Source organism: Oncorhynchus tshawytscha, linkage group LG18 (assembly GCF_018296145.1).
Source record: "Oncorhynchus tshawytscha isolate Ot180627B linkage group LG18, Otsh_v2.0, whole genome shotgun sequence".
NCBI lineage: Eukaryota > Metazoa > Chordata > Actinopteri > Salmoniformes > Salmonidae > Oncorhynchus > Oncorhynchus tshawytscha.
The window spans coordinates 21300526-21325633 of NC_056446.1; the positions used below are offsets into that span (position 1 = coordinate 21300526).

At 45.3% G+C, this 25108-nt stretch overlaps 2 protein-coding genes across 12 annotated transcripts in view; one reads left to right on the plus strand and one right to left on the minus strand.

The window, feature by feature from the left end:
* Positions 1–2759, plus strand: part of LOC112217677 (clathrin coat assembly protein AP180-like) — a 47450-nt gene extending 44691 nt beyond the window's left edge. For 9 of the 11 annotated variants that reach the window (XM_042300816.1, XM_042300815.1, XM_042300818.1 and 6 more), the window contains 4 exons: positions 631–684; positions 832–912; positions 1089–1197; positions 1315–2759. In XM_042300816.1, the coding sequence (XP_042156750.1) occupies positions 631–684; positions 832–912; positions 1089–1178 (225 nt within the window). In that variant the 3' untranslated portion in view covers positions 1179–1197; positions 1315–2759. The remainder of the gene's footprint in view (positions 1–630; positions 685–831; positions 913–1088; positions 1198–1314) is intronic. The other 2 variants (XM_042300819.1, XM_042300821.1) reach the window with 1 other exon arrangement.
* Positions 2741–5772, minus strand: LOC112217692 (serine protease 23). Its single transcript, XM_042300505.1, has 3 exons — positions 5498–5772; positions 4091–4856; positions 2741–4053 (listed from the first exon to the last, which is right to left on the minus strand). Exons 2-3 carry the CDS (start codon positions 4835–4837, stop codon positions 3310–3312), a joined length of 1491 nt encoding a protein of 496 aa, XP_042156439.1. The 5' UTR covers positions 4838–4856; positions 5498–5772; the 3' UTR covers positions 2741–3309.
* Positions 5773–25108: the final 19336 nt, after the last annotated feature.

Genomic DNA, 25108 nt, shown 5'->3' on the forward strand with positions numbered 1-25108 from the left:
GAAAACCACTTCCCGTTTCTTCTCTTATGGTTCTGACCTCGAGCAAGCTACATGACCCTTTGCTGACCCCGAAATGCCCTGCTCATCTGCATATATCTTTATTTCTATCCCCATTGGCTTTCTTTAGCAACAGCTCCACTTCCCAGGGTCCAAACAAAACACACTACAAAACAGTCGCATTTAGATCACTTTAGCTTCATAATTTAATAAGCTGCACTTACCATTGCTTCACTTGGCCAAAAAGCTTTCGCTATAGGGTCTATAGTTGCTGTATTACCCCATGGCTTCAGCTGTTAATTTAGCCAAAGCCTCACTACTGATATAAAAATCTGATATTTAGCTGATTAAACTGGTCTGCCTGATCATTTGTTCCAATAATTGACCCTGTGCACTTCAATTGCTTCTGCTTGAGCAAATCACCTGAAACTGATTTTAGAGGCTAGGTTTTCTATGTGATCTCTCTCTCTCACTCTGTGTTGATTCTGTTTTAATGATGTCTTTGTCTGTGTTGTGTGTGTGTCAATGACATGTCTGTGTGTTTGCTGTTGCAGTGTTATCTTTGTTGTGCCTGTGTTGTATGTAGTGTAGTAACATCCCACCTCCTCTTCCCCCCCCCCTCCACACCCCTAGAACGTTCCAATGGGGTCCCCTTCTTTTATGGGGTCTAACCAAGGATTCAGCATGGTAAGACCACCCCGCCCTCGGTCTAGGACCATTAGGAGCACCTAAGATGGCCAATGACCGCATTAGGTGGCCCACTTAGTTTGGTGCCAGCCACTGTGAGAGATAGTAGCTGCCATAGTGTCTGACTGTCTCCTCTCTCTGTCTCAGGGCGGAGCGGTCGGGGCTGGAGCTCCCATGATGCCCATGGTTAGGCCAGGCTTTGGAGCCCCTGCAACCCCAGGAGCACCGGTAAGACACACACACACACACACACACACACACACACACACACACACACACACACACACACACACACACACACACACACACACACACACACACACACACACACACACACACACACACACACACACACACACACACACACACACACCTATTCCATGACACTGTGTTTCCTGTGACAGATGGGATCTCCAGGGATGGCCGGGAGTCCGAGGAGGCCTCCGCCCCCCAAGAATGCCCTGGATGACCTCAACATCAAGGACTTCATGTAAACCCCTCTAACCCTCCAAGGTAGGGCTCTCTCTCTCACAGCGGCACCAAACTACATACACGCAATGCAATGAAAAGAGAGAGTTACAGAATAACATTGTGGTAATCAACTCTCTCTCTCCTCTCTCTTCTCTCCAGAGGTTGTCGTTGTGTCTGGAGCTCTATGGATGTGGATGTGTGCACTCCCCGCCTTCCTGTCACGCCCAAGTCCCTTCAGCCAATCAGCCATCAGCATTACGACCCCTGCCCTCTGACTTCCCCGTAACCCCGCCCTCCCTCTCTGTCTGATGTTTTAGCACAAACCGTGGATGTGAATCATAAATAGAGAAAACAAAAATGTGTATGTGTGTGAGTGTACTTCAATGTTATCCTTTACTTAAATTAAGACAAAAAATGTAACATAAAAAATTATATTGTATTTTGAATCATTCTGGTACTCCCTGAAAGAGCTGAGTTGGAATGTGTTGTTAACCATGGACTGTGTTCGGTGTGTGTAAACCTCACTGGCCAATCCCTGCCCTATCCCCTCCCTTGCTGTCCAATCAAATTCTGTACTGAGCTGTGTTGCTGAGGTTATTCAACACTTTGTTGTACTTCTCTCCATTCATTGATCCATCCAGCCTCTTATACAGTTCTATGGGTGTATATTGATGAAAATTGAAATATGTTTCATCACAAATCTGGGTTTACGAGATGACGAATCATATGACAACTTCCATTTTCCATTCAATTCATATTTGTTTTATTTTGTTCGTTTTTTAAAATTGTGTGTTACATGCAACATTTGTTGACTATGTTCAAATTGACATATGCTTTTTTGAATATTTTAAATGATAGATTATACATATATTTCTTTAGTCTTTATTTTGAGAGAAAATGTATCGTATATTTTAATTATGTCTATGAATTGTAAGATTGAAAAAAATGTAAGAAGATTCAAAAAAGATCCTTTCCCTTGTACAGTATCTCCCTATCTGTATTTGAAGGCAGTATTGAATGCAAACTCAGTCCCAGTGTTTACTGTTGCACTCCCTGTTGGTGTGAAGTGGTACTGCATTTAAGCATGTCAAGTGAAGTTGATCATCCAAATACTTTTAAAAATCAAAATATACTTGTCTCCTTTCCTTAACGGCCAATTATCTGAATTGAATCGATAGATGAAAGGCAGTTGGTGAAAATAATGCAGTCCTTACACCTATCAGTGGTCATGGAGTGAATGAGACAAGGAAATGTTTGCAAACATTATTGGGACACTTCCACAAGGTCATTGTGATGCAGTGATCAGTACGGTTGTATCGTCCCCTGTAGCAACACTCCAGGGGTGTTGCGAACTAATTGGCTGTAAAGTATTCATATATACACTGGATGTTCCATGTGTCGTTTCTCTTCCAAAGTGACTATCTTAATGTGTTGAGAAAGAAAAAGATACAGAACATGTATCATATACAATAATGTGGATAACAATGTTTGCTATATATTTGGTTGAAGGCAGTGTTGTTTGGTTCTTGGATGGCATCACTCCTCTCCTCTCCCCCACTTGCATGTGAGTCCCATTGAGATCCAATAAAATTCAAATACACTGATGTCTTCACTGTTGTCATTCATGCTCGGCGTTCAGTCCATCACACATTTTTTGGTTTTTCAATGGTAGGCTTTAATATAAAGAAATACAAATGATTTTTAACAAGCTAAATTTATATTTAGGAAATACTCAAGAAAAGACACGTTTACATTTAATCCAGAGAGCAAAACTATGAATCATGCAGAGATGGTAAAAATGAGCACCAATGGAATTAATCTTAGCCCCCCGTATTAAGTGCACAATGGGCATTTCTTGGAAGCAACACATCAAGGCATATAAGACTGAAAAACCTGTTAGTGTTTGGAGAGCACCATAGAATTTTGAGACCTCAAAATCATTTTTTGGCATTCTGGATAGGAATCTGTTTGATTGACTGGAGCATGAAAATCATCCCATATTCCAAAATCCTATTCCATCTGATCTGTCTGTGCTGGCCATTTGATAGTTCGTTGACCACCATTTCAGCACTTTGAGGTCTCAGTGAAAAGTGCTAGATGAACATTTGTTTCTTCCTCTGATCAGTCTGACAGATCCAGCAGATTCCTGACTTCTCAGGCCTTCATACACATGCTGGGATCCCCATGGATCCAGTGGCAGATCTGAGCGTATTTAGGTGGAGTGATCCTCACCGCCACATTATAATCCCTCTTTTCACCCTGGTCCCCTTCCACCCAGCGGTGCCCTGAGAACACTCCAATCACCTTCCGCTGCCACTTCCTCTTATTGGACCCCTCCACTTCCTGTCTGAGCCGGATGTATACGCCAGCACCTGACGCCCCCTGCTGGGCATCACAGTGCTGATACAACAGGTCGTCTGACTCCTCCGTCACTGAACAGAAGCGATAGACCACCTTTTCTTTCTCTCCCTCTGTTTGTCCTCCCTCTGGCTCATTGTCAAACCCTGAGAAGTGGATGCGACCCAAGGGGAGGGGCTTTGCAGCGGGCGCCACCCCCAGCTCCATGTGCTTCTGTTTGATTGGCCGTTTCAACTCTAGGAGGGCGTAATCATAGTCAGGGGTGACGGCGTTAGTGTCATCGTCCCCTGTGTGTATCCAACCCTTGGGGATGTGGATTTGTTTCACGCGTGTCCAGCGGAAGGAGGGCTGCTTTTTAGTTTCTGTGCTGCGTTGTACACGGCTACTTCTGCTACCTCTCGTTCTCTGCCTACCCCCTCCCTCTCTCCTCTCCTTCTCTGTGTTCCCTTCTTCACCTCCCTCTGCTCCGGTCTCCCCATCAACCGCGTTCTGTATCTCCCCCTTTCCCTTCATTCCTCTCCGCCTCCCTCCTCTCCGTCTCTGCTCCTGTCTCGGTCTTTCTTCATCTATCCCATTCCCATCCTCCTCCTCTTCTCCAACCTCTTCCTCTCCTTCCACCTTTCCCAACCTTTCCACATCTCCTCCTCTCCTCCCACCTCTCCTCCTCCCCCCCCCTCCTCCTCCCCCTACCTCGTTTAGATTTGACCTGTAGGACCCCGACTTTCAGTCTGCGAACCCCCTGCAGGTAGTCCTTCCCGTCGTGGACACAGTGGGCTGCCGTCAAGATGTGTTTGTCAGACACCAGGACCCCGGAGCAGCCCGTGGACAGGCGGACCGCCGTGGAGAACGGGTAGTTGGTGGTAAAGTGGCTGTCTGAGATGACAAAACGCCCGTCTAAGCCGTACACCTGACGTTTCCTGCGAGTGTGTGAGGGTGTGCGTGAAGTCGTCTCATTCAGGCCCTGCAGTGTGACATCGGTGTATGTGCGCGTGCCGTTTTCGTACACCGTCTCGTATCCCAGCATGCTCTCCACCGTGGCCTGGTCGGGAGGGGGGAGAGCGCTCTGACACTCTATCCCACACACCCCCTCCCCATCTTTCCCCTCATCCTTCCCCCCAAATGTGGGAGCATCCCCACATGCCCCATCACCCTTCCGCCAAAATTTGGGAGTCCGCAGATGCACTGTGTGCCTGTCCAGAATCAACGGGATACTCTGCACGGACCAGCCATACTCTTTATCGTCATCATCGTCACCGTGGCCCCCCCAGACAGGAACACACAGGGGCAGGGCACAGAGCAGCAGACACAGGGGAATGGGGCCCATCACACTGCTCCACCAGGGCCTAAGAAACAGAGGAGAGAGGAGGGAAGAGTGAGCTAAAAGAAAGACATAGGTGACTGGTGTATAAAATGAGGACTCAGGCCAGCAGAGGGTGCTCTATCCCCAACAGTCATCACAAACTGCTTTAGTGTTATTGAAGGCTTTTCTTTGCAATAGCGTCTCACCGGCAGATGCCGCTGGTAGTGAAGTCCGTTATACATTTGGAACAGTTATGTGGCATAGGAACTGGCTTATTAAGACAAGTAGTAGCCTAACTAACGTTGGGCTCCAACAATACATTACATTGCCTACATTAAACGGAATCTTTATTTGAATGCAGCAAGACTACAAAATAAACAGCTTGATAAAAGAACAACATAGGTATGAACCTGACCAGAAATATGATTTTATTCTTATGGAAACGATGATGAATGAATGGAAATACTGTACATAGGCCTATTGGCTATAGTGTGATGCGTAATGGTGATAAAACGATGACATTTTCTCATAATGGTCGTAGTAGTCTAATCACTCATAGAAAATCACAATGCAACGTAAATAATGCAACTGTAATCGAAATTGAAGTTGATGATCATTGATTAGTAATGCCTGGCCTGTGTCACGTGAACTGATTGAAATGAAGAGTAAACGAAACAATCATACCTGCAAGCATTTGGCAAGAAATGCAGAAGTCAGCAAAATGCCCTTTTTAATATATAAATCGGTATTTCATCCAGTCGGGTTTGATTCAGTGAGTGAAAGAACGCGTCCCATCATCACCAGCGCATCAAACAAACGGAACGCAACGGAACGCCGTTCGCGAGATCTTCACCGAGATTTGTCCATGATGAAGAAAAAAAAGGGAATAACAAAGTGCGGCTCGTTCACGTTACAAGGCAACACCGGGGGAGGTACTGCCTGGTTTTGCGGAAAGCAAGGAGGAGGACTGACTGAAGTTGAATGAAGTTCTTCAGTATGCGAACTGTGGAATTTATGTCCAAAAGCAGGCAAATTATATAAAACGTGTTATTGTATTTTAGACCTTTTTTTTGCCCCCATATACTTATTTGCATTGCCCACCTCACACATCTACTGGTGTTGCTTTATATTGTTTTATGACAAAATAACTTATTGAATGGCAGGCTGGCACACATTGATTCAACTCTAGACCTTCATAGATCTTAAAGCTGCAATATATATGTGTTTTTGGGCGACCCCACCAAATGCACATAGAAATGTGAGTTTATCTGTTATTCTCATTGAAATCAAGTCTAAGAAGTGGGTAGATCTGTTCTATGTGCACTATTTCTATGCATCCCATTCTTAAATTTCGTTTTTGTCTTTTACTTCCGTTTTTGTACACCAGCATAAAATAGCTGAAAATACAATATTTTTGGTTATGGAAAATATATTTCAAAGCGGTTTAGATGGAACAATGATTCTTTACACAATATTTGCTTGTTTTGTCACAATCTGAAATTAGGTGAACCGTTAGAATTTTAGCAACCAGGAAATGCCGGAGCGATTTTTGCATAGTGCACCTTTAAGGAACAACCTGCATTTCAACTCCAGCAGGTTTATTTTGACAACGGGTTGGCCTCCTGGCTGCACAGGCACTCAACTCATTCACCAAATGAACCCTCTCTTTCTCTTCCTCCCTCTCCCTCCTTCCTCCCCACTCCCCTTCCTTATCCTTTCCTCTTTAATACACAGTATAGCAATAGCAGTATTCACAGTCAAAGATCTAAACATTTCAGTCTTTATCAGAGAGCTTTGGTTCATGTTACCATATATATGTCTGCCTTAACATGTTCATATTGATATACCAACAGCTCTGTTCCTATGCTGTGTTTGTTTCTATATGGGTCCCATAGATGCAACAATGCATGTCATTATATGGCTTTTAAGGATATAAGAACTGTTTGCTTTTTCCCCTTCTGTGTTTTATTTTGAACTTTTATTTATTTAACTAGGCAAGTCAGTTAAGAACAAATTCTTATTTTCAATGACAGCCTAGGAACAGTGGGTTAACTGCCTGTTCAGGGGCAGAACGACAGATTTGTACCTTGTCAGCTCGGGGATTTGAACTTGCAACCTTCCGGTTACTAGTCCAACGCTCTAACCACTGCCGCCCTGTGTAAATGGGCAGCCTGGTAGAACTCTTCCATTGGTTGATGAGAACAGGAGGTTGCTGACACATTAATAGGGGAGGATGTGCTCGTGGTAATGGCTGGAGTGGAATGAGTGTATTGGTATCAAATACATAAAACACATGGCTTCCATGTGTTTGATGCAGTTCTATTGGTTCTGTTCCAGTCATTATTATGAGCCGTCCTCCCCCAGCAGCCTCATGGAACAGAGGTCAATGAAAGAGCCAAAGATGGTCATTGTCATTCATCATCATGACAGGACGGAAATGCTTTGTTTAAGATAGCCATAATAACAACAACTTTTCATATTGATATACCAACAGCTGAATGGTGAGTGCAAAAGTGAGGTAAAGCAGAGGAGTAGAGAGAGAACACACTGTGTGTGTGTGTTCATTCTATGTCTCTTCTCTTTATGTAATATGGAACTTCTTTCTCTTCTTCTCTCCCTCCCTAGTGAGATGTGCCAGATTATCTCTGAGATTAGAGAGAGATGATAATCACTCCAGTGTGGGTTTCAAACAACAATGTGCAAATATGCATGTTAAACACTAGCATAACAGTCTCCTCGACTGAACTTCACACCCCATTCTAGAGGTTTAGCCCTTTGTGGGCTTCACATACAACAGATGCGGTAAAAGAGTCAATGTCACGCAAAAACGGACATACCAATCGGCATATAGGGACAAGAAAGCAAGAAAGACAGTGACTACAAAAGTTAGCCAGCACGACGGTATGTGTTGCTATGGTGATTTCAGTAAACAAACAGTGCAAATCAACATCCGGTAGAAAACCACGCTATGGCAGACAGAAGAAATGTAAATATTTGAGCCCTGGCTGCCAGTCCCGTCTACTGTGGCTGCTGATGGCATTCGCAGCCAACCTTAACAGCATTTACAGTCGTTCTCTCATTGAAAACAATGACATCCAATTTGCCGTCTATCGTTTTCCTCGTGCAATCTAAACTCAGAGTAAGTCATTCCTGCTGTAAAGATGTTGATGTTGATTCCATCCTGGCCCATGGATGTGAGTAAATGTTATTGGTTAGTTTGCTTGAGGGAAATAAAGCATTCTAATTGGGACAGTTAAGAAAAGTGCCTCCACTTTGACAGTGAAGATAACAAATGGTGTGAGGAGAATAAAATACAGAACAGTTTTGGACAGTTATTCAGGAAATGAGAAAAGGAGGCTTTCTGAGTGAAAGTTTTGTGTAGAGGTTTAAAGGAAAATGGAACAGACATCTAAATAAAGTTCAAGAGGTTGAGGAAGTAATATGCATGTTTGACAGGGGGGAGGGTGTGGGGAAATGGGATAGATTGGGATGTAGAAAGAGCACTGGAGAGAGAAAGACAGAACAGGATTTTTGAAAGAGAAGGATATGCTGGGGATAACTTAGTCAGTTGCACAACTGAACACATTCAACCTAAAATGGTCTTTTGGGTCATTCTACGAAAATTGTGTCTTTCCTGTTTTTCACTTTGAAAAAATGCAACATCCTTGCCAAGTTCTTCCTGGGTCACATGTTCATTGGAGACCGAACTATTTTGAAAGGCACATGATGAGTGTGCACTCTCTCTTCACATGTTAACAATTTGATGATTAACTTGGTAATTTCATGCAAGGACTTGTGTCACTGGTGTTATACAGTTTATAGTAAGGGGAGAGGAAATTGGGTTACAATTATTGATAAAATTGCATGATTAAGTGATTTATTTACAATTTAAAATTTGTGGATTGAGCTAATTGGCTGCCATCTTTAGATATGCCATCTTGTCTGCAGATTTGTCACTGGTGTTATCGTAACTGTTGTTACTGTTCTTGCTGGTATGACGATAATGCCAGTGACAATCAATAACACCACAAACTTTTGTCTCAACGGAATGTTTCATAAAACCATTAACAATTTTATAAAAAAAGACTATCAGCATTTTATTACTGTTTCAATATTGTAATCACATAATATGGCTTTACTTTTGATAGATATAGTGAAATTAGGTGCTGCTGAAAAGCAAAGACTCTACAGACATCGCAGGCATGCTGACCCACACCACAGAGCAGCCTACCTTAAACAAAAACTCCAGACTTACTTAAAGGATTTAGAGATTCAAAAAAAGAAATAGAGTGAAGGATCTCACAGAAAGGGAAAAAAGACAGGGGAGAAGGAAATGGCGAGTCAGACAGGCAAAACACAGAGAGATTGAGAGCAGAAAAGCAAAGACTCTACAGCATATATGATGAACAGAGAGTAGCAGTAGCATAAAAGAGGTGTTGGCGGGTGGTGGGTGACAGGACACAATGCAGAAAGGTTGGCAGGTTTGTTGCTACCTACCCTCACCACCTGGGGGTGGCCCGACAGGAAGTCCAGGATCCAGTTGCAGAGGGAGGTGTTTAGTCCCAGGATCCTTAGCTTAGTGATGAGCTTTGAGGGTACTATGGTGTTGAACGCTGAGCTTTAGTCAATGAATAGCATTCTCACATAGGTGTTCCTTTTGTCCAGGTGGGAAAGGGCAGTGTGGAGTGCAATAGAGATTGCATCATCTGTGGATCTGTTTGGGTGGTATGCAAATTGGAGTGGGTCTAGGGTTTCTGGGATAATGGTGTTGATGTGAGCCATGACCAGCCTTTCAAAGCACTTATTGGCTACCAACGTGAGTGCTACAGGTCTGTAGTCATTTAGGCAGGTTGCCTTCATGTTCTTGGGCACAGGGACTATGGTGGTCTGATTGAAACATGTTGGTATTACAGACTCAATCAGGGACATATGGAAAATGTCAGTGAAGACACCTGCCAGTTGGTCAGCACATGCCCGGAGCACATGTCCTGGTAATCCGTCTGGCCCCGCAGCCTTGTGAATGTTGACCTGTTTAAAGGTCTTACCCACGTCGGCTACAGAGAGCGTGATGACACAGTTGTCCAGAACAGCTGATGCTCTCATGCATGCGTCAGTGTTGCTTGTTTCGAAGCGAGCATAGAACTGATTTAGCTCGTCTGGTAGGCTTGTGTCACTGGGCAGCTCGAGGCTGTGCTTCCCTTTGTAGTTTGCTTCATCTGACCACTTTTTTAAGGACCGAGTCACTGGTGCTTCCTGATTTCATTTTGCTTGTATGCAGGAATCAGGAGGATAGAGTTGTGGTTGGATTTACCAAATGGAGGGCGAGGGAGAGCTTTGTACATGTCTCTGTGTGTGGAGTACAGGTGATCTAGAATTTGTTTTCCCTCTGGATGCACATTTAACATGTTGATAGAAATGAGGTAGAACTGATTTAAGTTTCCCTGCATTAAAGTCTCTGGCCACTAGGAGCGCCGCCTCTGGGTGAGTGGTTTCCTGTTTGCTTATTTCCTTATACAGCTGACTGAGTACGGTCTTAGTGCCAGCATCTGTCTGTGGTGGTAAATAAACAGCCACGAAAAGTATAGCTGAAAACTCTCTAGGCAAGTAACGTGGCCTGCAATTTATCACAATATACTCTGCTTCAGGCAAGCAAAATCTAGAGACTTCCTTAGATTTCGTGCACCAGCTGTTGTTTACGAATATGCACAGATCCCCCGGTGCTAGATAGAACAGTGATGTGTATACTGAGGAACTTACATTTTTGAGCCTCTCAACTGTGGCCCATTGATGTGGATGGGAGTGTGCTCTCCCTGCTGTCTTCTGTAGTCAATGATCAGCTCCTTCGTTTAGTTGATGTTGAGGTTATATTCCTGTCACCACTCCACCAGGGCTCTCACCTCTTCCCTGTAGGCTGTCTCGTTGCTGTTGGTAATCAGGCCTACCACTGTTGTGTCATCAGCAAACGATTGAGTTCGAGACATGCATAGCCCGCAGTCATGGTTGAACAGGGAGTACAGGAGGAGGCTGAGCACGCGGGGCCTCCGTGTTAAGGATCAGCGTGGTGGTGGTGTTGTTGCCTACCTTCACCATCTGGGGTCGGCCCGTCAGGAAGTCCAGGACCCAGTAGCATAGGGAGGGGTTCAGACCCAGGGCCCTGAGCTTAGTGACAAGCTTAGAGGGCACTTTGGTGTTGAAGGCTGAGCTGTAGTTGAGTAACAGGATTCTCACATAGGTATTCCTCTTGCCCAGGTGTGACAGGGCAGGGTGCAGTTCAATAGCAATTGGGCGGTAGGTGTCGGGTAAGGTGGAGGTGATATGGTCCTTAACTAGCCTCTCAAAGCACTTCATGATGACAAGTGAGTGCTACGGGGCGATAGTCATTTAGTTCAGTTACCTTCACTTTCTTGGGAGAGGAACAGACTGGGATAGGGAGAGATTGAATATGTCCGTAAACACTCCAGCCAGCTGGCCTGCACATGCTCTAAGGACGCTGTTTTGGATCCCGTCTGGGCTGGCAGCTTCGCGAGGGTTAACATGATTGAATGTCTTACTCACGTCGGCCACGGAGATCAGGACCTCAATTAGCCCGACTAACCGGTGCCTGTATATAGCCTCACTCCTGTTATTTCTCACTGTCTTTTTACTGTTGTTTTTTATTGCTTTACTTATCTATTGTTAACCTAATACCTATTTTTTACTTAAAAATTGCACTGTTGGTTAGAGCCTGTAAGTAAGCATTTCACTGTAAGATCCCCACCTGTTGTATTCGGCACACGTTACAAATAAACTTTGATTTGATTTGGGGGCCCACATCAGTGCTGTTTTCCTCGTGTGTGGCCGAAGAACCTGTTTAGCTTGTCCGGGAGTGAGGCGTCGGTGTCCACGATGTGGCTGGCTTTCCCTTCATAAACCATGATTGTCTGGAGCCCCTGCCACATGCGTCTTGAGTCTGAGCTGTTGAATTGTTACTCCACTTTACCTCACGGAGGTCATAGCTGGTTTGTTTGTACACGTCTATGTTCCCAGTCACCTTGCTGTGGTTAAATGCAGTAGTTTGCGCTTTTAGTTTCATGCGAATGCTGCCGTCTATCCACAGTTTTTGGTTTAGATGAGTTCTAATCGTCACAGTCGTCACAGTTGGAACAACATCCTCTATGCCCTTCTTGATGAACCGAGTCACAGAGTCCGTGTATACAGTGCATTCGGTAAGTATTAAGACCCCTTGACTTTTTCCACATTTTACAGCCTTATTCTAAAATTGATTCATTATATATTTTTTCTCATCAATCTACACCCAATATCCCATAATGACAAAGCGAAAACAGGTTTTCAGATTTTTTTCTTACAAATAAAAAACAGAAATACCTTATTTACATAAATAAATTGAGCTCAGGTGCTTCCTGTTTCCATTGATCATCCTTGAGATGTTTCTACAACTTGATTGTAGTCCACCTGTGGTAAATGAAATTGATTGGACATGATTTACAAAGGCACACACCTGTCTATATAAGGTCCCATGGTTGATAGTGCATGTCAGAGCAAAAACCAAGCCATGAGGTTGAAGAAATTTTCCGTAGCGCTCCGAGACAAGATTGTGTTGAGGCATAAATCTGGGGAAGGGTACCAAAAAATGTCTGCAGCATTGAAGGTCCCCAAGAACACAGTGGCCTTCATCATTCTTAAATGGAATAAGTTGGGAACCACTAAGACTCTTCCTGGAGCTAGCCGCCCAGCCAAACTGAACAATCAGGAGAGAAGGACCTTGGTCAGGGAGGTGACCAAGAACCCGATGATCACTCTGACAGAGCTCCAGAACATTGAGAGTCCCTTTTCGGGCTCCCGAGTGGCACAGTAGTCTAAGGCACTGCATCTCAGGCTTCATCACATCCGGCCGTGATTGGGAGTCCCATAGGGCGGTGCACAATTGGCCCTGTGTTGTCTGGGTTTGGACAGGGTAGGCCATCATTGTAAAGATGAATTTGTTCTTAACTGACTTGCCTATTTTAAAGATTAAATTTAAAAAATCCACGGGTACCTATAGTTTAATTTTCTGCATATAGGCGGGTAGGAGCAGGATGGAGGCGTGATCTGATTTACCCATCCCGGAAGGGAGAGTAATAATGGTCAAGAGTGTTCTCTCTGTGTGTAGCGCAGGAGATGTGTTGGTAGAATTTTTGGAGCGTATTCCTCAGATGGCCTTTATGAAAGTCCACAGCTACAATAAATGCAGCCTCAGGATATGCACTTTCCAGTTTGCACAGTTCAGTGTAGTTCCTTGACAGCCTTTGCAATGTTGGCTTGGGGGGGAAGATACACGGCGGTGACAATAACCACAGGTGATGCGGTCGGCATTTGATGGTGAGCTATTCTAAATCGGGAGAACAAAAGAACTTGAGTACCTGCACATTACCACAATCACACCATAAGTTGATAACCATGAGACATTCCACTCCACCTTTGTTTTTCCCGGAGAGTTCTTTCTTCTTGTCCATGCGAAATATGGATAACCCTGCTGGCTGTATACCCAGAGAGAGTCATGATTGCGTAAAAAATTGTATTTCACAGTCACTTATGTCTCTCTGAAAGGAGATCCTCGCCCTGAGCTCGTCTACTTGTCCAGGGACTATACGTTAGCGGGTAATATACTCTGAAGCGGTGAATGGTTTGCTTGCCGCCTAAGCATGGCTAGAACCCCACCTCTCCTCCTGCATCGACGTTTTGGTGAATGGGGCTGCCTCGGGACGTCTAAACAAAGGAGTCCAAAAGTTATTTTTGGTTGTAGGAAATAATACTAGAAACAAATAATGTAAGAAATAACAACAAATAAAAGCTAAATATTGCCAAGTTGGCTTGGAGCTAGAAACAGGGTAACCGTGTCTGACGGCGCCATCTTGTTATCTTGTTAACTAACACATTGAAAGAGGGAATGTTCTGAGTTGGGTTTGCTTGATTTGTGGTGTAATATTCTTCATGTTGGAGGTTTAGGAATTTGGAATCACCCTTGCTGATTGCGATTGGCTTTCTGCCTCTCAAGCAAAACAGGGAAAATGTAGTAAATGCAAAACTCACATGATTCCACTTTCATCATTTACAGTGTTTTTGATATTAGAGTCCTATGATAAATGTAAGAAAGCATTCTCTGACTACATAATGAAGTTTTCTGAATTAGTTGTATACATATGTCCAGAAGCGAGAGCAGTTTACATGTTCAAAGTGCCAATGAGAGAGAGCTAAACTAGCTTTTCCCGAAATCGGTCCTCGGGATCCCAAGGGTTGCACGTTTTGGTTTTTGCCTTAACACTGCACAGCTGATTCAAATTGGTTAGAGATGTGTTTGATTTGGAGTCTTTCCAGTTGGAGGAATGGCCCTATTTATTAGATTAGAATGTGTGCCTGTTAGTTTGAGCATTATGCATTCTGAGTGCACCCCTGATGGATTGGGACTTCACACAGACCTTTCAATTCCTGTCAATATCTACTGTAAAACCAGTGGACATTATTATTGTTCCACTAATTTATTGTCTCATGAATCCACCATGGTCTTTGGAAGCCTTCTTTTGAGCTCTCTTCAACACCACCTAAAAGTCATTCATCTGTTTAGCTATGCGATAGTAGGTGATGAACTGTGTATTAAACCGTCATAAAATATGTTCTGCTTAAAATTATTATTCTGTGTGGAGGATATATTTGTTTTAGTACTCTGGGGTATTCCAGCATATCTCCACTAAGGAATTCTAGTTGTTCTAGATGTTCAGAGTAAAGTACCTCTCTCCTCTCATATGTTGGTCATTAGCACTCCTCAGTCGTCACGCAGAGTGTATCACTCCTCACAGCTCAGAGGATCACTGTGGCTTCTGCACATCGCTCCAAAGAAAACTAGTGTTAGAAGCGCGGGGCTTTGTGTCTGTGTTTTTCTGTCTCTATTTCTCCTCAAATGATTACCGCACTACTGATATTGGCACAAAGTTATGTCTCTGACTATGTTCTCCTCTCCGTCTCTCCCTCTCTTTGTCTTTTGTTGTCTCTCTCTGTCTCCCATTTCTCACCATCCTTTACCTTCTCCCCTCCTCTGGACAGCAAACTGGGTGAGAGAGAGAGTCAGCTCATAACCCTGTGCTCCCTCTGTCTAGACACACACTTCACTATTAATAAAACAGATACAACAAGGGTCACAATGAAGAATATTGTGTGTGTGTGTGGGGTGTGTGTGTGTGGGGGGCTGACATGAGTCAGTAATTCCCCCAGCTGGCCCTTTAGGCTATGCCTGGGTTTTCTCTGGCTCAATTTCAGTCAATGAAAGCAGCCAGTTCTCATACAAGGATGACTTCCCCTCTATTCTCAGTCTGTACTCCAGCCAACAGGCTTGGATACACTTTTCTGTATTTATATTTGTGTCTTTTGTCCTTCAGCAAAGGTTATTTTGACCCAATACAGACGGAAGGGATCGATACAGTTAGATATCGGGATATCAATAATTCAATATTATTTTTGCGCTAGTTGGCTGTACCTGCACAGCATGTTCTCCATATATAAAAAAAGATCACAATACATATAGAACCGTGAGTATCGTAATACATGTAGAACCGTGAGAATCGTAATACATATAGAACCGTGAGAATCACAATACATTTAGAACCGTGAGAATCACAAAACATATAGAACCGTGAGAATCGTAATACATACAGAACCGTGAGAATCGTAATACATATAGAACCGTGAGAATCACAAAACATATAGAACCGTGAGAATCGTAATACATACAGAACCGTGAGAATCGTAATACATACAGAACCGTGAGAATCACAAAACATATAGAACCTTGAGAATCGTAATACATACAGAACCGTGAGAATCGTAATACATACAGAACCGTGAGAATCGTAATACATATAGAACCGTGAGAATCACAAAACATATAGAACCGTGAGAATCGTAATACATACAGAACCGTGAGAATCGTAATACATACAGAACCGTGAGAATCACAAAACATATAGAACCGTGACAATCGTAATACATATAGAACCGTGACAATCGTAATACATTTAGAACCGTGACAATCGTAATACATTTAGAACCGTGACAATCGTAATACATTTAGAACCGTGACAATCGTAATACATTTAGAACCGTGACAATCGTAATACATATCATATTGGCACCAAAGTGTTGATATAATATCATATTGTTAGGTCCCTGGCAATTCCCAACTCTACACTTTTTGTGTGTGTGTGTGTGTGTGTGTGTGTGTGTGTGTGTGTGAGCATTTCTGCTTACATAGACTGTACTGTACATACTGTACAGACTGTAAACATGTTTTTGTGAGAGAGTAAATGTAAGCCTGTGGACAAATATTCTCTCCCTTCTCTTCTTGCAAATAAATCAAGTTGAGTTTGGAGTGGGTTATGTTTTCTCTGGACAGTAAACAGCACTAGGATCTTAGATACCATCAATAAGCACATATTTATTCTAGCAACCACACAGTTTTAATCACTCAAATGGATCCGCTCAACAATTTACAAATCACTCACAGTTTATGTTCCTTTCTCATCATATACTGTAACAATACACACTAACCCAGCTGTGTCAAAGACATTTAACACAGAACCAACATTGGCAAGGTACCCAGTATTCGAAGAACCATTTATTTGTTATGGGAATGTATTGTTGTGTTGAAGCCTATAATGTATTTTATATTTATCACAGATAAAATGCCATCACCATATAGTTTTATTTTCTAATACTAGTGCAGCATAACGCGTTTTGACTGTATGTCCAGAGAGGCAGTGTTTATTGACATGCATGATGACGCAATCATGGTTTTAGCCATCATAATTATGGTTATGATGATGGTAAGGGTCACTTTATTATGCACACACAGTGATGAGAATGTACTACTGTGGTTTTAAACATGACAAAGCAATAATGAACATGCAGGTAGGTGGGTTCAGCCATTCAAGTAGCAAGGGTTTACGAATGAACACATACTGTATGTTCCCCCCCTAAACAAGGGTAAGTACAGTGGCCGTCTTCTTACCAGGGATGGTTCAGGCTCAGAATCACCAGTTACGCCACCGTGGAAATGTAGAACATTTGTCTTGAACTCATCAAGACGGTTTGTATGATTTTAGACCCTTGTATGGTGTGGTTATTTGAGTTGAACAGGGTGTGTGGAGGGATCCAGGCTTATAATGTGATCTAATCCTTCCTGTTTCTATCCTTCCTGTTTGGCCCTGTCCGGGGGTGTCCTCGGATGGGGCCACAGTGTCTCCTGACCCCTCCTGTCTCAGCCTCCAGTATTTATGCTGCAGTAGTTTATGTGTCGGGGGCTAGGGTCAGTTTGTTATATCTGGAGTACTTCTCCTGTCCTATTCGGTGTCCTCTGTGAATTTAAGTGTGCTCTCTCTAATTCTCTCTTTCTTTCTCTCTCTCGGAGGACCTGAGCCCTTGGACCATGCCTCAGGACTATCTGACATGATGACTACTTGCTGTCCCCAGTCCACCTGGCCGTGCTGCTGCTCCAGTTTCAACTGTTCTGCCTTATTATTATTATTGGACCATGCTGGTCATTTATGAACATTTGAACATCTTGGCCATGTTCAGTTATAATCTCCACCCGGCACAGCCAGAAGAGGACTGGCCACCCCACATAGCCTGGTTCATCTCTAGGTTTCTTCCTAGGTTTTGGCCTTTCTAGGGAGTTTTTCCTAGCCACCGTGCTTCTACACCTGCATTGCTTGCTGTTTGGGGTTTTAGGCTGGGTTTCTGTACAGCACTTTGAGATATCAGCTGATGTACGAAGGGCTATATAAATACATTTGATTTGATTTTATCTAATGAGTTTTTATTTGTTTTGGTGGATAGGTCTGGTCCCTAGTGGGCTTGTGATAACAGCACTATATTGCCGGTGTCTATGAGATGAGTCATCAACAGGACCTGGGCATTCTCCTCGTCTAACTCTCTCACACTTCTACAGTTGTGCCCTCTTAATTATATCACTCTGTTTTCACAGAGAATTGTCCTGTGCCGCAGGGAATGCAAACTTGTAGAGTATTCGCCATCTCACTCTGTCCACCTCTGTCTGTCTCCATCCCTTTCTCTTTGATTCTTTACCCTCCTTCACCAGGTCTCTCTCAGGCCAGCTGGCAGAGGAACATAAAGAGGAGTAGCTTTAGGAGGAGAGAGACCTTGCTGAGGCCAGCTGAGGAGGAGGAGGTGGGTGGGTTTGTCTTGGCTCTATACATCTGCCTTGTAACAGAGAGCTTTACAGTTTCCTGTCCACTTTTAATCCCCCTTTATTGTTATGCGGAGCTACTGTAAGTGGGAAGTTCCCTTGGAGCGATAATCTAATCAAAGTGCTCAGTGTTTTAGTAGTCCGATTTTTGACATAGCCTTGAGCTGTTGATGACCAGCTGGCAAATGTTAACAACACACAGATATGATCTTTAATATATCTGGTCTTGATTATCTTTCCACAGCTCAACACAAGAACACGTAAACATGTTGTTAACATGACTCACCTCTCTAAATAGGGTGGACCGGTCACACTTTCTGACACTATACATACAATAATTAAAATGGGCTCTTTTTATAGAAATAGAGCAGGCCTTTCGTTAAATAGCAGAAAACAAATCATTCAGTCGACATTCATTCCCGGCTTTAGGCTGTGGCAATATCGTCTATATGGATGCGGCTGCATATATATCCATCCATATATTGAAGACATTGGACACCGTTTATCATAGCACACTACACTTTATTACGGGCGATTGGTTCAGTACACATCATTGCATTCTGTATCAGAAAGTAGGCTGGCCCTGTCTTAAGTTTTGTAGATCAATGCACCAGCTCTCTTTTCGTTTATTAAGCACACCTGTGCAAACATCTGCCATACCTTACTTACTTCATTGTTAAATTGCAGAAATACTCTCGAGGTTCTGTTGATCTCTATGGAATTAGGTAAATCTGCATTGAGTTTTTTGTGCCCCCTGTATGGAATGATCTGCAGAGCTCTCTGCACCTTGACGCTCTGGTGTGTCTATTGCAGTTCAACTTAATGGAGGACCTCATTGTTGAGAAATGTTTCTACTTCTTAAATTGCTTGTAGTATTGTATGTTTGAATGTTGTACATTTTATAAATTGCTGTACTCCCTTGGGAAAGAGGCCTTGGTCTCAATGTGACTCCCTGCTAAAATGAAGGTTAAATAAAAGGATGCATGTCTGTGATGAACTGACATACATTATAGATGTGAGCAGTTTGTGCGGGAGGGGAACGGGGAGGTGTTCAATAACATTCCAAATGATGTTAATCAAGTTATAGTGTGCCAGTCTGCCAGATATGTAACAGGTCAGGTTGGAGGGTACAATTATATCATACTATTAAGTGCCTACTGGAACCCTCTGGGCTATTGTCATGGGCACAAGTACAACTTGCTCAACCATGAATTTTATACGTCTATTTTATTGTGTTATTTTATAGGAATATTTCTGTTTTATGGTGATGTGTCACGTCACTTGTAACTTCAACACACACCAGAAGAACAGGAAAAACATTTTCTATTCTTTCTTCTCAGGGTTTTAATGAGAGATTGGCCTGTGGGATGTTGCCTTAGGAGGAGGTCCAGGATGGACGGTCCTATGAGACCAATGAAGCATGGACTCTCACATGAACATCCTAGCTAGCACATAACATTCTGAGAACCTTATGTTTCTTAGAGCTTGGTTGTGAGTGCGTGGTTGTTCATTGATTATTTTGCCTTCAACCTTCCCACAGCTTTCTGGAAATGGTGTAGGATTGTTCCAAAGCCAAGAAACTTTCTCAGCACATTTAGGGAACTTGACCACAAAAAAAATCATTATTCTTTTGCTATTTTATTACTTTAACAGAATATTTCCTAAATGTTCTAACATGGTTACATTTCATTAAAATGTTGGTAATGTTCTTGGAACGTTCGCCAACTGGTTCGACATTGGGAATGTTCTCAAATAGTCCAGAGAACGTTAAGAAACAACATTCTTCGGTGGAAATTTCGGTACTTCAGCATAATATCTCCTCATGTGTCACAAACCTCGCCGAAGATGGTGCCTCTTCCTGTTCGGGCGGTGCTCGGCGGTCGTCGTCGCCGGCCTATTAGCTGCCATCGATTCCCTTTCCGTTTGTTTTGGGTTATTGGGTAATTGGGTACACCTGTTTTGTATTAGGGTTTGTTTGTAGGGTATTTAAGGGCACTAGGCCCGCTGGGTATTTGTGCGGGCTTGTTTTTGTTACTCTGTGTTTGATGGTGTGATTTATTCGTGTATTTATTCTCCGGACTATTTTGTCCTGTTGTTTGGACTGGCAACTTATATACGCCCTGTGTGTTGGCGTGACTGTTTTGTTGCGCTGGGGAATAAATTTGAAAAAAAGACTGAACCCTGCTCTCTGCGCCTGATTCCACCCACCACTCCTAGTTGATCGTAACAGAAGCCCGCACCCTTCAGAAATGGAATCAGCAGGAGCAGCGACCACCCCTCTCCCCACTATGGAGGAGCTCGTCCATCACCACACAGCGGTCCTCCATCGGATTGGTACCGCGATGGACCAGATGATGGAGAGGATGGAACGATGGGAGAGGAGTGGTCTACCGACGTCTACCCCAGCTCCCCCACTGCCGACACCACCTACTCCACCTACGTCGTCCTCTGGGTCCGGCGCACTGCGTCTCTCCCCCCCGAGGGAGTACGATGGAGCGGCGGCTGGGTGCCAGGGATTTTTGCTCCAGCTAGAGCTCTACCTGTCTACCCTGCGTCCGGCTCCCTCGGGTGAGGAGAGTGTGAGCCTCCTCGTCTCCTGTTTAACGGGCAGGGCCCTGGACTGGGCTAATGCGGTCTGGAACAGTCCAGACTCGGCTCGGGACAACTACCTGGAGTTCACCCGCCGTTTCCTGAGCTGTGTTCGATCATCCACCAGAGGGTAAAGCGGTGGGTGAGCGACTGTTCCACCTCAGACAGGAGACGAGGAGCGCACAGGACTTCGCGTTGGAGTTTAGGACCCTAGCTGCTGGTGCTGGGTGGAATGACAGGGCCCTGATGGACCATTACCGGTGTAGTCTCTGGGAGGACGTCCGCCGGGAGCTAGCTTGCAGGGACACAACTCTCTCCCTGGATGAACTAATAGACATGTCTATTCGATTGGCCAACCTGCTAGCTGCCCGCGGGCGTTCAGAAGGGGTCCTGTTAATTCCACCTTCCAGCTCTCCCACTCCCACTCCGATGGAGTTGGGAGGAGCTGCATCTAGGGGGATCAGAGGGGGCTCCTCCTGCGCCTATTGTGGACGGAGAGGACACACTTCGGACCGGTGTTGGAGGAGTCCCTCTGGGAGTCGAGATGGTCGGCGGAACACTCCTCGGCCACCCCAGGTGAGTAAGCACCAAACTCACCCAGAGCTCCCTGTTGGTCACATGTTTTTGTTAATTTTTTTTCCTGCATTTTTCCCCTCTCTTCAGCATAAGGCGCTAGTCGATTCAGGCGCAGCTGGGAGTTTTATGGATCGTGGACTCGCCCGTAAATTGGGTATTCCGTTAGTGCAGATAGACCCACCTGTCCCCGTGCACTCCTTAGATAGCCGACCGTTAGGGTCAGGGCTGGTCAGAGAGGCCACGATTCCGCTGGACATGGTAACGCAGGGGAATCATAGGGAGAGGATCAGTTTCTACCTTATTGATTCACCTGGGTTTCTTTTTTGTGAGGAAAAAGGAGGGAGGTCTGCGTCCGTGCATTGATTATCGAGGTCTCAATTCGATCACAGTGGGTTATAGTTATCCGCTACCTCTCATCGCTACGGCGGTGGAATCATTCCACGGAGCACGTTTCTTCACAAAACTGGACCTCAGGAGCGCGTATAATCTGGTGCGTATTCGGGGAGGAGACGAGTGGAAAACAGCGTTTAGTACCACATCAGGCCACTATGAGTACCGCGTCATGCCGTATGGGTTGAAGAATGCTCCAGCCGTCTTCCAATCCTTTGCAGATGATTCTCAGGGACTTGCACGGGCAGGGTGTGGTAGTCTATATTGATGACATCTTGATTTATTCTACCACACGCGCCGCGCATGTTTCCCTGGTGCGCAGGGTTCTTGGGCGACTGCTGGAGCATGACCTATACGTCAAGGCTGAGAAATGTGTGTTCTCCAAACCAGCCGCGTTAACGGCGTGCGTAATTGGCCGACTCCGACCACGGTAAAGGAGGTGCAGCGGTTTTTAGGGTTTGCCAATTACTACCAGAGGTTTATCCGGGGTTTTGGCCAAGTAGCAGCGCCCATTACCTCACTGCTGAAGGGGGGGCCAGTGCGTTTGCGGTGGTCAGCAGAGGCTGATGGAGCCTTCGTTAGCATTCATAGTGGAGGTGGATGCGTCCGAGGCTGGGGTTGGAGCCGTGCTGTCTCAGCGCTCGGGCACGCCACCGAAGCTCCGTCCCTGCGCTTTCTTTTCTAAGAAGCTGGGTCCGGCGGAGCGGAACTATGATGTGGGGGACCGGGAGTTACTAACTATGGTAAAAGCCCTGAAGGTGTGGAGACACTGGCTAGAGGGGGCTAAACACCCTTTTCTCATCTGGACTGACCACCGTAATCTGGAGTATATTCGAGCAGCGAGGAGACTGAATCCGCGTCAGGCTAGGTGGGCCATGTTCTTTACACGTTTTAGATTTACGATCTCTTACAGACCAGGTTCCCTCAACACTAAGGCCGACGCGCTGTCCCGTCTCTATGACACCGAGGACCGGTCCATCGAACCCACTCCCATCCTTCCCCAGTGGCCCCAGTGGTATGGGAGGTGGACGCGGACATCGAGCGGGCGTTGAGGGTTGAACCTGCGCCTACACAGTGTCCGACTGGTAGAAGTTACGTACCGTACCTTGGTGTCCGTGATAAGTTGATTCGGTGGGCTCACACACTACCGTCTGCGGGTCATCCGGGGATTGATAGGACGGTGCGGGGTCTTAGGGGGAAATACTGGTGGCCCCCCTTAGCTAGGGATGTGAGGCTCTATGTCTCTTCCTGTTCGGTATGCGCCCAGAGTAAGGCTCCTAGGCACCTTCCTAGAGGGAAGTTACAGCCCCTCCCAGTTCCACAACGGCCATGGTCCCATCTCTCGGTAGATTTCCTTACTGATCTTCCCCCATCTCAGGGGAACACTACCGTTCTGGTCGTTGTGGATCGGTTCTCTAAGTCCTGCCGTCTCCTCCCATTGCCTGGTCTCCCTACGGCCCTACAGACTGCAGAGGCTCTATTTACCCACGTCTTCCGGCACTATGGGGTTCCAGAGGATATCGTCTCCGATCGGGGTCCCCAGTTCACGTCTCGGGTTTGGATGCCGTTTATGGAGCGTCTGGGGATCTCGGTCAGCCTTACCTCTGGTTATCACCCCGAAAGTAATGGGCAGGTGGAGAGAGTAAACCAGGAAGTGGGCAGGTTTCTGAGGTCGTATTGCCAGGACCGGCCAGGAGAATGGGCGAGGTACATCCCGTGGGCAGAGTTAGCCCAGAACTCTCTTTGGCATTCGTCCACGAATATGTCGCCATTCGAATGCGTACTGAGCTACCAGCCGGTCCTGGCTCCGTGGCATTAGAGTCAGACCGAGGCTCCTGCGGTGGAGGAGTGGGTACAGCGCTCTAGAGAGACCTGGCGGGCAGTCCACGATTCTCTCAGGCAGGCCAGTGAACGGCAGAAGAGAGACGCTGACCGCCACCGCAGCGAGGCCCCGGTGTTCGCACCAGGGGACAGGGTCTGGCTCTCGACCCGAAACCTGCCCCTCCGCCTGCCCTGCCGGAAGCTGGGGCCGCAGTGTGTGGAGCCATTTAAAGTCCTGAGGAGGATAAACGAGGTGTGTTATAGATTGCAACTTCCCTCTTATTATCGTATTAACCCCTCGTTTCATGTGTCTCTTCTCAGGCCGGTGGTAGCTGGTCCCCTACAAGACAGTGAGGTACCGGAGGTCCCTCCACCCCCTCTGGACATCGAGGGGACCCCGGCGTACACAGTACGAGCTATTCTGGACTCGAGATGCCGGGTGAGGGGCCTGCAGTACCTCGTGGACTGGGAGGGGTACGGTCCCGAGGAGAGGTGCTGGGTACCAGGGAGGGACATTTTAGATCCTTCCCTCTTGAGGGATTTCCATCGCCTCCACCCGGATCGCCCTGCGCCTCGTCCTCCGGGTCGTCCTCGAGGCCGGGGTCTGCGCGCTGCGGGAGCCCGCGTCAGGGGGGTACTGTCACGAATCTCGCCGAAGATGGTGCCTCTTCCTGTTCGGGCAGTGCTCGGCGGTCGTCGTCGCCAGCCTATTAGCTGCCATCGATTCCCTTTCCGTTTGTTTTGGGTTATTGGGTAATTGGGTACACCTGTTTTGTATTAGGGTTTGTTTGTAGGGTATTTAAGGGCACTAGGCCCGTTGGGTATTTGTGCGGGCTTGTTTTTGTTACTCTGTGTTTGATGGTGTGATTTATTTGTGTATTTATTCTCCGGACTATTTTGTCCTGTTGTTTGGACTGGCAACTTATATATACGCCCTGTGTGTTGGCGTGGGGGAATAAATTTGAAAAAAAGACTGAACCCTGCTCTCTGCGCCTGATTCCACCCACCACTCCTAGTTGATCGTAACATCATGGTTATACTTAAAGAGCGACTTCCCCTAAAAAACAACTAATCCCTTTGAAAACAGCCTATGTGGCATCGATATGAGTCAGAAACATTTTTATTCTAGTATCAAAATTGACTACAAAGTATAAATAGGATAATTTTGGTCAGTCTTGTCCAAAACGAAATTTGGAACCTCCGTGCTTCACAATGAGTAAATTGTGGTTTGATTTGTATTGCAATTATGTGAACAAATCATGCCCCTTTTTGCCAAACTTCTCTGTAAAAAAGTGATTGAGTAGGCTGCATAGATTTCATGACTAGAAGCTCAAAACACAAAAACGCAGTCATTTTTTTTTTTTGTAAATTGAAATGTGCTATTGTAAATGTTAGCAACACCTCCGCCTTTGCAGGATGCACAGGGGTTATGCTCACTAGTGTAACCAGGAGGAGAGGCCTCATTTAACACAGTAAATTCATTAGGCTTAAGCCATGTTTCAGTCAGGACACTCACATCAATATTATATTCAGTGATTAGTTCATTGACTATATCTGCTTTGGAAGTGAGGGATCTAATGTTAAGTAGCCCTATTTTGAGATGTGCGATATATCTCTTTCAATAATGACAGGAATGGGGAGGTCTTTATTCCAGTGAGATTGCAAAGGCGAACAGTGCCATGTTT

What these genes read in the sequence shown, in the direction of transcription:
- LOC112217692 (XM_042300505.1), bottom strand. Translation starts at nt 4,837, where the DNA reads ATGGGCCCCATTCCCCTGTGTCTGCTGCTCTGTGCCCTGCCCCTGTGT. An exon ending in GGAGAAGAGGAGGAGGATGG is followed by an intron (nt 4,054 to 4,090) that starts GAATGGGATAGA and finishes AGACAGGAGCAG; the next exon opens with AGACGGAGAGGAGGGAGGCG.